The sequence below is a fragment of the Sorex fumeus genome, unplaced genomic scaffold (genome assembly GCF_029834395.1).
Source record: "Sorex fumeus unplaced genomic scaffold, SorFum_2.1 ptg000098l, whole genome shotgun sequence".
NCBI lineage: Eukaryota > Metazoa > Chordata > Mammalia > Eulipotyphla > Soricidae > Sorex > Sorex fumeus.
Window position 1 is genome coordinate 37,257,997 of NW_026606155.1, and position 15,701 is coordinate 37,273,697.

General features: G+C 40.1%; 1 protein-coding gene across 2 annotated transcripts in view; it reads right to left on the reverse strand.

The window, feature by feature from the left end:
- KIAA0586 (KIAA0586 ortholog) overlaps nt 1-15,701 on the reverse strand; it is a 146,191-nt gene that overhangs the window by 56,640 nt on the left and 73,850 nt on the right. For both annotated transcript variants that reach the window (XM_056133223.1, XM_056133222.1), the window contains exons 25-27: nt 15,106-15,353; nt 13,334-13,410; nt 6,821-6,961 (exon numbers count right to left, since the gene is read on the reverse strand). In XM_056133223.1, coding sequence (XP_055989198.1) covers nt 6,821-6,961; nt 13,334-13,410; nt 15,106-15,353 — 466 coding nt within the window. The remainder of the gene's footprint in view (nt 1-6,820; nt 6,962-13,333; nt 13,411-15,105; nt 15,354-15,701) is intronic.

Here is a 15,701-nt window from a genome sequence, read left to right on the forward strand (position 1 = left end):
GGGAATAATTACAATTTTGTTAAGAGTGGCAACAATTAAAGAGTTGTGAAGCTAATTCCATATTACCACAAAACAACAAAAATCAATGAAAATGGGACTAGACACAAACTGCTTCTAGCACCATATATGCTCATTAACGGCCATGATCCAGAGATTTTCAAATAAATCTCGGAAGAGAGCAACAAACTACAAAGATGCCTCCAGACACTGTTCCAGGCTGAGTCTCATCCAGGGCACCCCAGAGGGGGCCAGGTGAGTCCCACCACCCATCCCAACAGAGCCCGGCAGCCAAAAACTACCAGAACCCTATTGCTGTCATATTCACATCTACTCTTTACACACTTGGGATGAGCTGCATGTGTGAGAATAAACTTCCTGAAAAACTCAGGTTTTTTGTCTTCTAACTGATATCTCCAGGCTCTCACAAGGTCAGGAATGGGCAATCTCTCTCCATCTCCTTCTTCTTCTGGAGCCTTGCAATCACACTCATGAACTGCCTCTAGCACCATATAAGTTCATTAAAGGCCATGATCCAGAGACTCACAAATCAATCTCAGAAAAGAGCAACAAGCTGCAGAGATGCCCCAAGACCCCAAAGTCATCATCCAGTTAAAAATTTAAGTGCAGGGCTAGGGTAATGGCACAGAGGGAAGGGCGTTTGCCTTGCACATGGCCAACCTGGGTTCAATTCCCAGCATCCCATATTGTCCCCTGAGCACTGCCAGGGAAAATTCCTGAGTGCAGAGCCAGGAGTAACCCCTGTGCATAGCCAGGTGTGACCCAAAAAGGGAAAAAAAAATTTAACTCCAGCTGTATCACCCTATTTAAAAGTTTAGAATTCCTGTGGTGACATCCCATACTCAACACCACTGATCAAGAACACAAGGGTTTAATGTCTCCAGGGTGAGATATACAACGCTCTTCATATACTTTCCTCTAAGGAAACTTTTATGATAATTTTAGTGGATTATTCATAATAAGCAATACAAAATAAATTATTTAGGATCTGCCTTTGGGGCAGGCTTGGGTGGTATTGGGAAAATTTGAAATAATGATGGTAGGAAGGTGTAATGGTGGTGGGATTGGTGTTAAATGTAATAAATTTGTAACTTTATCAAAAATAAAATAGTTTTTTTTAAAAAAAAAAGGTAAATGGGGCTGGTAAGATAGTTCAGTGAGCAGGGCACTTGCCTGGCATGTATACGACCTTGGTTTAATCTCTGGCATCGCATATGGTCCACTGAGCACTGCCAAGAGTAATTTCTGAGTGTTGAGCAAGAAGTAACCCCTGAACATTGTCAGGTGTGGCCCAAAGACCAAAATTAAATAAATGAACATTGTTTAATGAAAAAAATCACATTTATAAATTCATTACTAGAAGACTACATTTATGAAAGAAAAAATATACAAAAAGGACAAATGTGGGACTAAAGTGATAGTAACACAGGCAAGGCACCTGTCTTGTATGCAACTGACCCAGGTTTGATTCCTGGCAGTCAATATGGTTCCCCAAGCACCTCTAGGAGTAATTCCTGGGCACTGCAGGTTGGCCAAAAACACACCCTCACACACACACACACATACACACACAAAAGTATAAATTTTTACCAAACATGTGAAATGAAAAAAAGACTAAAAACAACATTTTTTCTTTTTATATATCCTTGTTACAAGCACATTTTTTTAAATTAGTGAAACACCATGAGGTACAGTTATAGACTTACAAATTTTTGTGCTTGGGTTTCAGTTATACATTGATCAAGTACCCATCCCTCCACCAGCGCCCATACTCCACCAGCGCCCATCCTCCACCACCACGGGTCCCAGCATCCCTCCCAACCACCATCCACCCCATCCCACCCTGCCTCTGTGGCAGGGCATTCCATTTTGTTCTCTCTCTCTCTCTCTCTCTCTCTCTCTCTCTCTCTCTCTCTCTCTCTCTCTCTCTCTCTCTTGGGTCCTGTGGTTTGCAAGAGAGTCATTGAGTGGCAATCATGTTTGGTCTATAGTCTACTTTCAGCAACTAGCACATTTTTAGTCTTGAAAATATTCTAGTTAATGAGTATACTAATCAAGAACTGAATAAAAATTTCAGTATCTGAAAGCTCTCACTTTTTAATTTCAAGCAGTTTAATCTAAACCAAGTGGGGGTATGTGTGTACCATTTTTCTAGAATACATTAAGAAATCAAAGCGAAACATCTTTGATAACATTTCACTACAAAATAAAATTAACTTCTTAGGCTCTGCATTTAAGTATTTCTAAAAATTGCCCTGTTCTCAATTCTCCTCGATGCACTTCTATCTTCCAAATATGAATTTTCTTTAGGAATATCAACTGTTCAATGCCCCTTAAAAGAAAAAGATTGTTTTACAACTAATATGAGACTATTTAACAAAACTTAAGAATAACTACAGAAATAATTTCCCTAGAAACTAGAAATATTTCGTGTCTATATAGTAATCTGATTCTACCATTATATACAGCACCTTCTCCATGATAAATGATTTTATAAACTATTTATATCTGCAAAGCCAGTGTTTTCAACTAGGTCTGTGGACTAGAGTCAGTCGTAGAAATGTGCTGCCAGTCCACAAAAAATGGTATGGCCAGCGGCTGGCAAAGCTGGTAAAGGGACTGAGGGGTTGCCTGATAGCTGACCTGGTTTGATCCCCAGCACCACAGGGTGCCCCCACAAGCACTGTTGAGTACAGCCTTGGAGGCCCAAGTACTGCCGGATTGGCCCAGGACATCCCTGACACTGCAGGGCCCAGGCGGCACCGTGTGTTTGGAATCCTGCACTGAACTGCTGGCCTGGTTGGCTGAGAGTTGTCAGAAGGAGACCCCACAGGCTCCTGAGCACTGAGCTCTTGGGATCCCTGGCCCCCAAAAGTGATGAAAGTTAATACATATTAAGCCAGGTCAGTTAGCCACATTACTATAAAGACTGATATATAAAATATTGAAATGTATAATAATGTCTATTTCTGTCTTAACGGTTTATAAAATATTTATTTCTAATGTTTCTGTTTTCACAGGTTCCACAGGTGTAAGAAGGCTGAAAACCACTCAGCTAAACTTTTTAACGCGTTAGTATACTGTGGCCCTATTTACCCTCTAAGCTTGTTAAAAAAAAAAATCTCATAATTATCTATCACTTTTGCATTAGACTCAAAGCTTTAATTCGTATCAATTCCAAATTAGGTTGTCTATAATCTATAATAATGAATGTATAACTTGTCGAGTGATTTTTGGAGGGGGCTGGGGAGTACTCCTTGCTTGCTTGGGAGCCTGGGGTCACCCCTAGCAGTATGTGGCCACCGTTACAGCTCCATCCTGAGGTATGTGGGAGGACAGCAGGTGCAGGAGACTGAACCCAGGGCTTTGCACCTCCATATGCTCTATCATTTGAACCACATCCTTGCCCCAACCAAAGTTCGTAAGTATGGGGTCATCAACCAAAACAAGTACTCTCACCTAGCTGGAACCATGTCTAAGCAAGGGACTTTAAGGCACAATTTACTTGTCAAAGCAATACTAAAACATTGATAAATATACAAAAAATTACACTAAATATCACTGTTAATCAAATTGTCAGGTTCTAAGATTAAAAATACCTTGTGCATTGCAAAAGCAACTCTGGCTGGGCCAGGGAGATAGTAGTCAGATAAGAACACTTGCTGTGGGGCCGGAGCAACAGTACAGCAGATAGGGTATTTGTCTTGCAGGCGGCCAACCCAGGTTCAATATCCAGCATCCCACATGTTCCCCCACTGCCAGGTGTGTAATCACTAAACGAATACGAATCACATGGCTCTCTGTTGACACCTACATTTAGTGGTCTTGCGCAGCTTCCCCACCCCAGCCGGCCAATGCCATCAGTGACGAAGGAGGAAACGAGGGCCAGGCTGGTTAGAGATCAGTTGCCTTTTATTCCATTGACCTCACATGCCTGTTCCAGTCTCACTAATTTCCTCATTCCGGTCTCCTCCTGTCTCACTCGCTTGTCTCTCCCAGCTCCCACTACCTGCCTTGGTCTCTCTCTAATCTTTCCCAACCTCCCAGCATTGGTGGTAGCAACCACACCTAGGTCAGGTAGCACAATCAACCTATCAAAGCCTTTCCTAATCACCTGCAGCGAGGAGATCTGGCTCAAAGGCAAAATATCACCTAGGGGTTTTTCTCCTTTCCTTAGTCCTATAATCATTTAAACATTCATCTTAACTTAATTCTTTTCTTTTTAATTCTTAATATCAGTTATTTTGTATGGACACAGTAAGAGATATATTGAGCTTGTAGGGTGGCTCTCCTGGGGACATCTCTCTATAGATCTCAGACTACAGTGCTCAGGCCAGATTAATCTTTCCTAACCCTAGCAGGGTCCTTAATCTACTTGTTGCTTTTGGGATCATAACAGAATTTGCCCATGACCATGCTCTTAATGTATAGTTAAGTATCATGGTGCTCTGGCCTGGCCCATTTCTATGCCAGGGTAGCTCACAGCTTTCCCTGAATCCATCCAGTCCCTCGTTGGGACACTGCTTCTGGGGTGCTGGGAAGTTAGGGAAACTGAGACTTAAGCTGAGAAAACAGATGGCCAGGAGTGAATATTATTCAGAGTCAATTAACTCCCAAGTTACAAAAGCATAGCATTAACTGTCTTCCTGTGTTTATACAAAAAGGACATTGCTCTGAAGTAACTATGCAAAGGACATAAGGAGAAGAGAAGAGCAATATTTACAAGTTAACAGATTCTGATTAGGAGATAAAGGTGATTGACTGGTTGGGGAAGCAGAGCACAAAGAAAGAGATTACAGATAAACACAAAGAAATAGGAGTGCCTCACACTGTGAATGGGTGTGACCCAATAAACCTAAGCTCCCTGTGGCAAGACAGAAAGGACAAACAATGTTATCCTGCAGTCAGGAATGATTCATGAGTAAAGAGTCAGGAGTACCACCTAAGCATCACCTGGTGTGACCCAAACAAAAAAGCACTTGCCTTGCATGCCACCAACCCAAGTTCAATCCTCTGTATATGTATATGTATACATGTGTATGTGTGTGTGCCTATATATGTATATACTTCAGATGTTTCCACCCCGAACCCCAATCCCTGCCCCAAAGCAGAATCAAAATATATTTTGTACAAACACACACACACACACAAACACACACACACAAACACACATCCAAATGCAGCAAAGTTATCCTATAAAATCCCACAAAATGAGCCCTACTTAACTTATTCCTCTACTAAGTTCCTACCCGGGCTGGAGCAATAGCACAGCAGTAGGGTGTTTGCCTTCCAGGCTGAAGCAATAGCACAGCAGTAGGGCGTTTGCCTTGTGCATGGCCGGCCTGGCTCAGCCAGGTTCGATTCCTCCACCCCTCTCGGAGAGCCCGGCAAGCTACTGAGAGTATCTAGCCCGTATGGCAAACATATTCGATATGCCAAACACAGTAACAACAAGTCTCACAATGGAGACGTTACTGGGCCCGCTCGAGCAAATTGACGAACAACGAGAGGACAGTGCAGTGCTATAAGAAAAGATGAAATCATGCAGTCTGCTATCACATGGATGAAACTAGAGAATATCATGGTAAACAAAATAAATCAGAGGGAGAAGGACAAATACCAGATGCTCTTACTCATCTGTGGAATAGAGAAAAACAAGGAAACAAACAGTATGGGTGGAAAAACCATAAACGTTAGCAATACTGTAAACATGTTACTTAAACTGTTTAAAACAAAAATCAAATGAAGATTTTTTTCCCCAAAAAATCTTGACACTTTTTTTCTGCCAACTGTATATAACCACACATGTAGGGTCCCAAGGAAACCTCTGTATTATTCTTTCAAAACTTTTTTTTGCCAGATAGGTAAAGGAAGAGAACCTTGGGTCGTTAGGCAGAGGAATACTGTTGCTGGTGGTAGGTTTGGAGCTGGAACACTGAATGCCTGAAACTATTATCAACAACTTTGTAAATCATGGTCAATCAACAACACAAAATAAGTAAAGAAAAAAAAAAGAAGGAGGAGGAAGGACAAGGAGGAAGAAGACAGAGGAAGGGGGAAGGAAAAAGGGGAAAGGTGTAAGGGGGGAGTGGGAGGGAAGTGGAGGAGGAGGAGGAGGAGGAGGAGGAGGAGGAGGAAGGAGGAAGGAGAAAGAAGAAGGAAGAAGAAGGAAGAAGGAAGGGGAAGAAGGAAGGGGAAGAGGAGGAAGAAGAAGAAAGAAGAAAGAAGAAGAGGAGGAGGAAGAGGAAGAGGAGGAGGAGGAGGAGGAGAAGGAGCAGGAGGAGGAGGAGGAGTAGGAGGAGGAAGAGGAGGAGGAAGAGGAGGAGGAGGAGGAGGAGGAGGAGGAGGAGGAGGAGGAGGAGGAGGAGGAGCCCTCTACTTCCCTAATCAATCTCTCTTCTTTTTTTGAGGGGGGGTGTGTGGGGGGCACATCCAGCAGTGTTCAGGGCTTACATCTCACTTTACACTCAAGGATCACTCCTGGAGGACTCGGGGGACCACATGGAGTGTTGGGGGATAAAACATGGGTCAGGTGCAAGACAAGTTCCTTAACGGTTGCACTATAGCTCCAACTCCTCAAATCTGTACTCTTAATTTTAAAACTCTCACCTCTTTATTTCTGTAGTAACTCCTTCGACACATTCTCACCCAGAACTGCGCGGGTCTGACAGATCTCCCATCTTTCCTTCAGTCACTCATCGCTCTAAACTTCTTCTTAAATATCTTAGCATGTAACTTCCCAAGACTTAGCACAGCCTAAAAATATGGCTTTATTTTATTATCATTAAGGCTTAAAAATTACCTCAGAAACTTCTGAATGATAGATGGATTGCTGTGAGACTAACGGTTCCTGGTTTTGTTTGGCAAGAAGAGAAAGAACTGCATCTGCGTGAATCCTCTTATGGGGCCTAATCACCTGTCCCTCACTGGGAGGATCATCTTCCTAAATGAAAAACAGAAAGTCAGTTCAACAAAAAAAAAATTTTTGTCAATAACATTTTCTCAATTTTTAATAGTCTTATTAGCACTTTATGCAACAAAAAAATTCTATCAAACAAGAACATTTTTCTCAATTTATGATTAATAAAACTTAGTAGTCCTTATAGTGGTCATATTAGCACTTTATGGACTCTGTGTTCATTTAATTCTAACTATACTAGAAATATGTTTTGTCTCAACTATAGAGAGTACAAAATAATTTGATTACATTCAAATTGGTGATCTATTATAGAAAAATGACACACTCTGTCCCACATAACTGTTACTTTGATTCATAAAAATGAGGGGCCCACAACCAGGGGTGGTCCGGGGCTAATCCCGGCACAGAGAACCATCGATGCAGACGCCACAGATTGAACCCCTAGTGCTAGGGATTGCATCCACAGCTTCCACGTGCACAGCATATGTTCCAGTCCTTCGAGCTATCTCCCTAGAGTCTGGCTAATGAATGTCCTCTACAGTGTCATCATGTTTTGAATTCTGGCTTCTTATTAAAGCAGTTACTACAATGTCACAATGAGGGCAAAGTATCTGTAGTAGTGCAACAACCTGGACCACAACCCCAATAAAAAGCTGCAGAAATATGTGGTTGTTCTTTTTTTCCAAGTTTTTGCTCTTGTTTTGTTTGGGGCCCACACCTGGTGGTGCTAAAGGGTTGCTTCTGGCTTTGCACTCAGGAATTATTCCCTGCAGGTTCAGGGGACCATATGGGGTTCCAGGGTCGAATCCAGGTCAGCTGTGTGCAAGGCCCTACTTAATGTAGTACTGCTCCAGTCTCTAAGCTGCAGAAACAAGGTAAGCTGCCTATAGATATATGTTTGAACATACAGCACATTTTTCAAACAAAGATTTGTGCATGAATATTAACAAAAACTATTTGTAATAGCCAAAGTAGAAGAAATCCAAATATCCATCAACAGTGGTTTTAAAAAACAAACCACTCAAAAGGTTATACTTTAGTAATAAAAAAGGAATGAACTATGATATAAATACTGCAGCCTAGTTTCTCAAAGTGCGCAAAAACCCACATGGGGACATATAACTGAATGTGAAGAATGCAAAAAAACTTTTAAAATATGCTTTAAAATAAAACTCCTTATGATTTGGTATCAGTAAATATTCCATTTGTACATGCTATTTCACATATATAGATACCCAGGATCACATAAAAAATTTTCAGTTAGAAAAGGGTCACAGGTAGAAAAAAAATTTAAAAAGGTCTCCACTATAAGATAAAAGGTTGATATCCAAGATCTATAAAGTGTTCACAAAGATCAACCAAAAAATAAAAATCTAAAAGTTTCATCAAAAAATGGGGAGAGGAAATGAACAGACACTTATCTGAGGAAGAGCAACGGATGGCTAATAGGCACATTAAAAAAAAAAAAAGCTTATATCCAAATCAAGATGACAATGAGATATCATCTTACACCAGTGAGAAAGGCACATATTAAAAATACTGAGAACAATCTCTGTTGGCAGGGATGTGTAAAAAGGAACCCTTATTCAACTGTTCTTGGGAATGCTGCCTGGTTCAACCTCTATGGAAAACAGTATTGAAGGTATTCAGTAAACTCAGAACTGAATTTCCATATGACCCAGCAATTCCACTTTGGGGTATCTATCCCCCGGACAGAAAAACATCCATCCAAAAGAATATACGACACCATTATTCACTACAGCACTCAGGACAATTGCTCAGATTTAGAGTCAACCTAATGTCCAACCTGAATGCTGAGATTAAGTGGATCATGAAGATGTAATATATACACAATGGAAATACTAAGCAGCTGTAAGGAATGATGAAATCATGTAATTCACTGCAACGTGGATGGAACTAGAAGACATCGTGTTAAATGAAGTTAGAAGGAGAAGGATAAACACAGGATGAAATCAGTTACATGTGGCTTTTAGAATAACTGGGTGAGGGAATGCAATGTTATAAAGTGGGGAGTGGTCAGATTAACCTCAGCTCGAGAGTATAGGAAGGAAAAGGAAAGAAAGAGTGAGGGGGAGGAGGAGAAGAGACAGATGAGAAGCAAGGGGCTGGGGGGCATGTCAAAAAATTAAGTACAAAGGTGGTATTAAGGAATGACAGAGTCAGATATCCAAATCACAGAGTCAACAACACTAAAATCAACAGACCCAAACTTTAACAATCAAACTTAGAAAGGTGCCTGTCAAGAAGGCACCTTGACAGGCTGGATGGAGGGAATGTAGGGGGGACATGGGAGGAAATCTGGAAACACTGGTAGAGGAATTTGACTACAAATAACTTTGTAAATCACAGTGCTCTAAATAAAAAAATACCTAAAAAATAATAAAGCCCTCCACTATAATATAGATAATATAGATGAATCTCAAAATTATGCTGAGCTAAAACATCTAGACAATAAAATATAAAGTGCTTCTATTTATCTAAGTCTAGAAAATAAGAAATACCCTATAGTAACAGGAAAGAAAACAGTAACAGGAAATTCCTCCAGGAGAAATACGAAGGATAAATGGAATTATAAAATGGGAGAGACGGTGTACAAAAGAGGATGAGTAAACTTTTTAGATAAATGTCAAAAATATAAAATTTTTTACTATCTTTTTAAATTGAATAACCATGAGATATACTGATACTGTTTTTATTTCAACTGGCTGTGAGGCACATCCAATACTGCTAGGGGCTCCTCCCAGCTCCATGTGTGGGGGTGCTCCTGATGGAGTCAGGGACAGTGCAGTACCAGGAAATCAAACTCGAGGCTCTAGCCTCCAGCCTCCTGAGCTATCTCACTGGCCCAAATCACAAAACTTTCAAAATGAGGAATAATGGCAATGCTTAGTGAAGGCTCTGGAGATGAAAATTGAGTATAACTACCTTTCTCTGATTAAGTGTTATAAAAAGAGACAAGGGGCCACAGAGGCAGGTTGGGAGACAGGAGGGAAATTGGGGATACTGGTGAATGGTAGTGGACACTGGTATTGGACATTGGAACATCGTATGCCTGAAACTCAATTAAAAGTATCTTTGTAGCCTACAGCAAGCATCATCCTCAATGGGGAAAAACTGAGAGCCTTCCCTCTAAGATCAGGGACGAGACAAGGATGTCCACTATCTCCACTGCTGTTCAATATAGTACTGAAAGTACTTGCAATAGCGATTAGGCAAGAAAAAGATATTAAGGGCATTCAGGTAGGAGAGGAAGAAATCAAGCTCTCACTATTCGCAGATGATAAGATACTATACTTAGAGAACCCAATAACCTCCACAAAAAAACTCCTAGAAACAATAGACTTGTATAGTAAAGTTTCAGGCTATAAAATCAATACACAAAAGTCCATGGCTTTCCTATACGCAAACAGAGAGAAGAAAGCTACCTGAAAAAAACAATCCCGTTCACAATTGTTCCCCAGAAAATCAAGTACCTAGGAATCAGCTTAACTAAGGAAGTAAAGGACCTGTACAAAGAAAACTACAAAACGATACTTCAGGAAATAAAAGAGGACATGAGGAAATGGAAAGATATCCCCTGTTCATGGGTCAGGAGACTTAACATTGTCAAAATGGCAACACTACCGAAAGCATTGTATAAATTCAATGCAATCCCTATAAGGATACCCATGACATTCTTCAAAGAAATGGAGCAAACACTGCTGAAATTTATATGGAACAATAAGCCCCCACGAATAGCTAAAGCAATTCTTGGGAAAAAGAAAATGGGAGGAATCAACCTCCCTAACTTCAAACTGTACTACAAAGCAGTAATAATCAAAACAGCATGGTACTGGAACAAAGGCAGAATTGCAGACCAGTGGAATAGGGTTGAATACACTGACATCTCCCCTCAATCATATGATCATCTAATCTTTGATAAAGGTGCAAGTAATGTGAAGTGGAGTAAGGGAAGCTTCTTTAACAAATTGTGCTGGCATCACTGGACGGCTACATGCAAAAAAGTGGGCTCAGAACTCTGCCTAACACCATGTACAAAAGTAAGATCAAAATGGATTAAAGACCTCAACATCAGACCAGAAACCATAAGGTACACTGAAGACAAAGTTGGCAAAACCCTCCATGACACTGAAGCTAATGGTATCTTCAAAGATGCCATGCCACTGGCTGAGCAAGTAAAAACAGAGATAGATAAATGGGACTTTCTTAAACTAAGAAGCTTCTGCACCTCCAAAGAAACAGTAACCAAAATACAAAGACAGTCTACAGAATGGGAAAGAAAATTCGCCGAACACACATCTGACAAGGGGTTGATATCCAGGATATACAAAATACTGGTTGAACTCCACAAGAAGAAAACACCCAACACCATCAAAAAATGGGGCAATGAAATGAACAGAAACTTTCTCAAAGAAAAAATCCAAATGGCAAAAAAGCACATGAGAAAATGCTCTACATCATTAATTATCAGGGAGATGCAGATCAAAACCACAATGAGATACCATCTCACACCTCAGAGACTGGCCCACATCCAAAAGAACAAAAGCAACCAATGCTGGCGCGTATGTGGCGAGAAAGGGACACTCTTTCACTGTTGGTGGGAATGTCGACTGGTTCGGCCTTTCTGGAAAACAGTATGGACGATTCTCAAAAAATTATAAATTGAGCTCCCATTTGACCCAGCAATACCACTCCTGGGAATATATCCCAGAGAGGCAAAAATGTATAGTCGAAGTGACATCTGCACTTGTTTGTTCATTGCAGCACTCTTTACAATAGCCAGAAACTAGAAGAAACCTGAATGCCCAAGAACAGATGACTGGTTAAAGAAACTTTGGTACATCTACACAATGGAGTACTATGTAGCTGTTAGAAAAGATGAAGTCATGAAATTTATATACAAGTGGTACAACATGGAAAGTATCATGCTAAGCGAAATGAGTCAGAAAGAGAGGGATAGACATAGAAAGATTGCATTCATCTGGGGAATATAAAGAAACAAAATATGAAATTAATACCCAAGAATAGCTGAGATCAACACCAGTAGGATTACTCCATAGCTTAGAGGCCAGCCGGGCATTCTAGGGGAAAGGGCAGCTCAGATAGAGAAGGGAGCACCAAATAAAGGGTGTTGGAGGATCCTCCCAGGAGGGGAGATGCATGTTGAAAGTAGACTATGGACTGAACATGTTTGCCACTCAAAGCCTCTTTTGCAGACCACAACACCCAAAAGGAGTGAGAGAACACAAGGGATTGCCCTGCCACAGAGGCAGGGTGAGATGGGAGGGATGGGGGTAGGAGGGATATTATCCACGGTGGTGGAAAATGGGCACTGGTGGAGGGATGGGTATCTGATCATTGTATAATCGAAACCCAAGCACAAAAAATTGTAAATCTACAACTGTACCTCATGGTGTTTCACTAAAAATAATAATAATAATAAAAAGTATCTTTGTAATTTTGTGATTCATGGTGATTCAATAAAAAATAATTTAATAATCAAAGTAAAAGTTTTTTTAAACTGGGAGGAAAAAAAGTATGTGAAGGTCTGGAGAAAGAGTACTTCAAATAGGCACTTGCCTTGCACACAGCTGAACTTGCATTCAATCCCTGGTACCCCATAAAGTCCCTCAAGCCCAGCCAGGAATGATCCCTGAGTGCAGCACAGTCACAAGTCCTGGGAACCCCTAGGTTGTGGCCCCAAAACAAAACAAAATAAAACTGAAAATATTTCAAGTGCTTAAATAGTTTTTCCAAAGAAATTTTCTCATATTATTTCTGCATGATATTTGTGTGTGTATGTGTGTGAATGTGTGTGTGTGTATAAAAATGTATAATATATTTAAATGCCAATTTATTCTTCAGTAGAACAAGAGAATAAGTAGGGTCAGTATCCATGGGTTCATTTCATTTTTTATCCTGTTTTAGCTTTGGGACCATATCTGGTGGTGTGCGGCCTCTTCTCAGCTTGATGTTCAGGAATCAAATGGTGCCAGGGATCGAGCCCAAGCTCCCACATGCAAAGCATGTGCTTTCTGGAATACCTACTTTCATTTTTGTTATTTGGGGGGCTACTCCTAGCTCAGTGCTTGGTTCTTGGGCTACAACTGGCTGTGCTAAGGGCTTATACCTGGCTTTGTGATCAGTAATCACTCCTGGTGGTGCTCAAGGTACCAAACGTGCTACCAAGAATTGAACCCAGATCAGCTAACTGCGTGCAAAACAAGCACCCTACCCACTGTACTATCTCTATGCCCCCTCATGGATATTTTACTACAGTTTGGAACTTAAATATATGAGAAAATTCCTATTCAATGGCAAAAATATCCTATTCAGGGTATTTTTCAGATAAATATGAAATCAATACTCTCTTACCATTTCAAAGGCATCATGCAGAGTACTGGATAGGCTATCATTTAAGTTTGTCAGACACAGCTCTCCATCTCCTAAAACTAGAAATTAAAATATGAAAGTTTATGAAAGTTTAGAAAAAAAGAAATATAAATTTAATAGTCTTACTATAAAACAATAAAACATTAATTTAAAATCATAGAATAAAATAAAATTCAAAAGTAACTCACACACTTATTAGTGACACTACTTAACAAAAATTTTATGAGATGAGAATTTTTCTCACTTCAGCTTGTCAAAAATTCAAAGAAATTATAAATAACTATGAAACTTAGAAATAATCCTATATAACTCTAATCTAACTAAAACTGATTTTGATAAAAAAGAAAAAAAGACTGAGGGGCCAAGGAGACAGTAGACAGTACAGCAGGTAAAGGACTTGCCTTGTATGTAGTCAACCCAGGTTCATCCCGAGCACCATGTATGGTCCCCTGAGCCCCACCTGAAGTGATCCTTGGACACAGAGTGAGGAGTAAGCCCTGAGCACAGCCTGGACTGGTCCCCAAACCAAAAGTAAATAAATAAAATGTAAAACTGATGAACTTTTCCTTTTTTGAACTTTTCTGAAAATGCTGGTAATGGTTAGATGTTTAAAGGCACACTTCCTGACTAAGTAATTCTGCTTTTAGGTATGTATTCTAAGGAAATTCTAAATATACACACACACACACACACACACACACACACACACACACACAGGATAGCCACTAGACCAGTGTGAAGAGCACAAAACACTGAAAAGAATCAAAATACTATCAGTGAACAGTGTTCTAATAGACTACAGTCACTGAAACAATAAAATAGATCTATATGTATTCAAATAGAACAATGTACACATATATTATTCAACAAAAAGAGGTTACAAAATAATGCATAAGGGAACAAAGTGATAGTACTATGGGTAAGACACTTGCCATGCATGTGATTAATCCTGGTTCAATTCCCAGTACCTCATATGATCCACAAGTCCTGACAGAAGTGGGTCAAGTTTGACTCCCTCCCCCCAAAATAATATGTACAGAAGATTCTATTTTTAATGCAAAGTATATTACACACATATGCATAAAAATAAAAACAAAACTAAGAGTATTCCCTACACTATTAAGATTCTTATGTCTTGAGGGTGGAATTTATAACGGAGATTTAACTTTTTAGCTTTTCTAGACTGAGATTACAGTCCAGAAAAGCTAACTTAAATAGAATATATATTCTTTCTACTATATTATGCACTTGTAAAAATATTAAAACCAGAAGTGTAGCTTAGAGGTGAGCACATGCTTTGTACATATGAAGCCCTGACTTCAACCCCTAATAGAAAAAAAAAAAAAACAGAAACAAAAAAACCTGAGGCTGAAAAGAGTGTATGGGGGTTAAGATGCATGCCTGGCTGAAGATTGGCCCTAATTCAATCCCCAGCACACAGTTCCCTCCCCTTGCCCCCAGTATAGCACTGAAGGCCCCTGACACTAGCGGGATGGCCTGGTTATCCCCGGCAACACAGGACCCAGCAGGACTACATCCTCAGCCCCTGTCTTGAACCACTGGATAGTTGGTCAAGAATCACTAAGAAGAGCCCCTGGGTATCCCGAGCACCACTTGGGAGACATCATCCCTTCTCCAAAAATAATCAAATAAAAGTACTTGAAACATAAATGCTATCATTTGAAAACTACCTTAAGTATTACTTAGGAATTACCATTTAAACAGTGCAATCAATTGACATAAAGTTAACTCACTTTTGGGAGCCACTGTTTGACCACAGTTAAATAAAACCTCTCCCTCCGAGATGGGTTTATCTAGAGTTTCTGTTTCCGTGGCAGTAGCGCTTACAGTGCTCTCTACTGAAGCTGAATCAGAACTTGGCGTCTGTATGGGGGAAGGGGACTTGGGGACAGCAGGTGTAAAGGGAACTGTTTTCGGGAGCAGAGGCTGAACAGGCAGATCCATGCTCTCGGGCTCTTCATCCTTGGCCACAGACATAATACTAAAAGGAAAAATAGTTATAGATAATTGGGTGTGTATTAAATTCTAATATTAAAACAGATTTAAAGGTACTACACTTTAGTAAAATATTTTGCTAATCTGTCTATATTACTTTAATTAAGCAGGTTTGTTAATAATAAATGTTTTTCATGCTTTAATCCAAGACCACCTTGAAATTTCTAATCATCCATAAAATTAAATCTACGCGGGGATATGTGGTAATATGAGAGTGAACTTACAACAGTAAACCAAGATTCATGTTGTGGAAAAATTGTTTTTTATTTTCTTAATAATATGATAGGGCCAGGCAGATAGCTGAAAAAGGCTCTGGGTTCCATTCCCAACATTG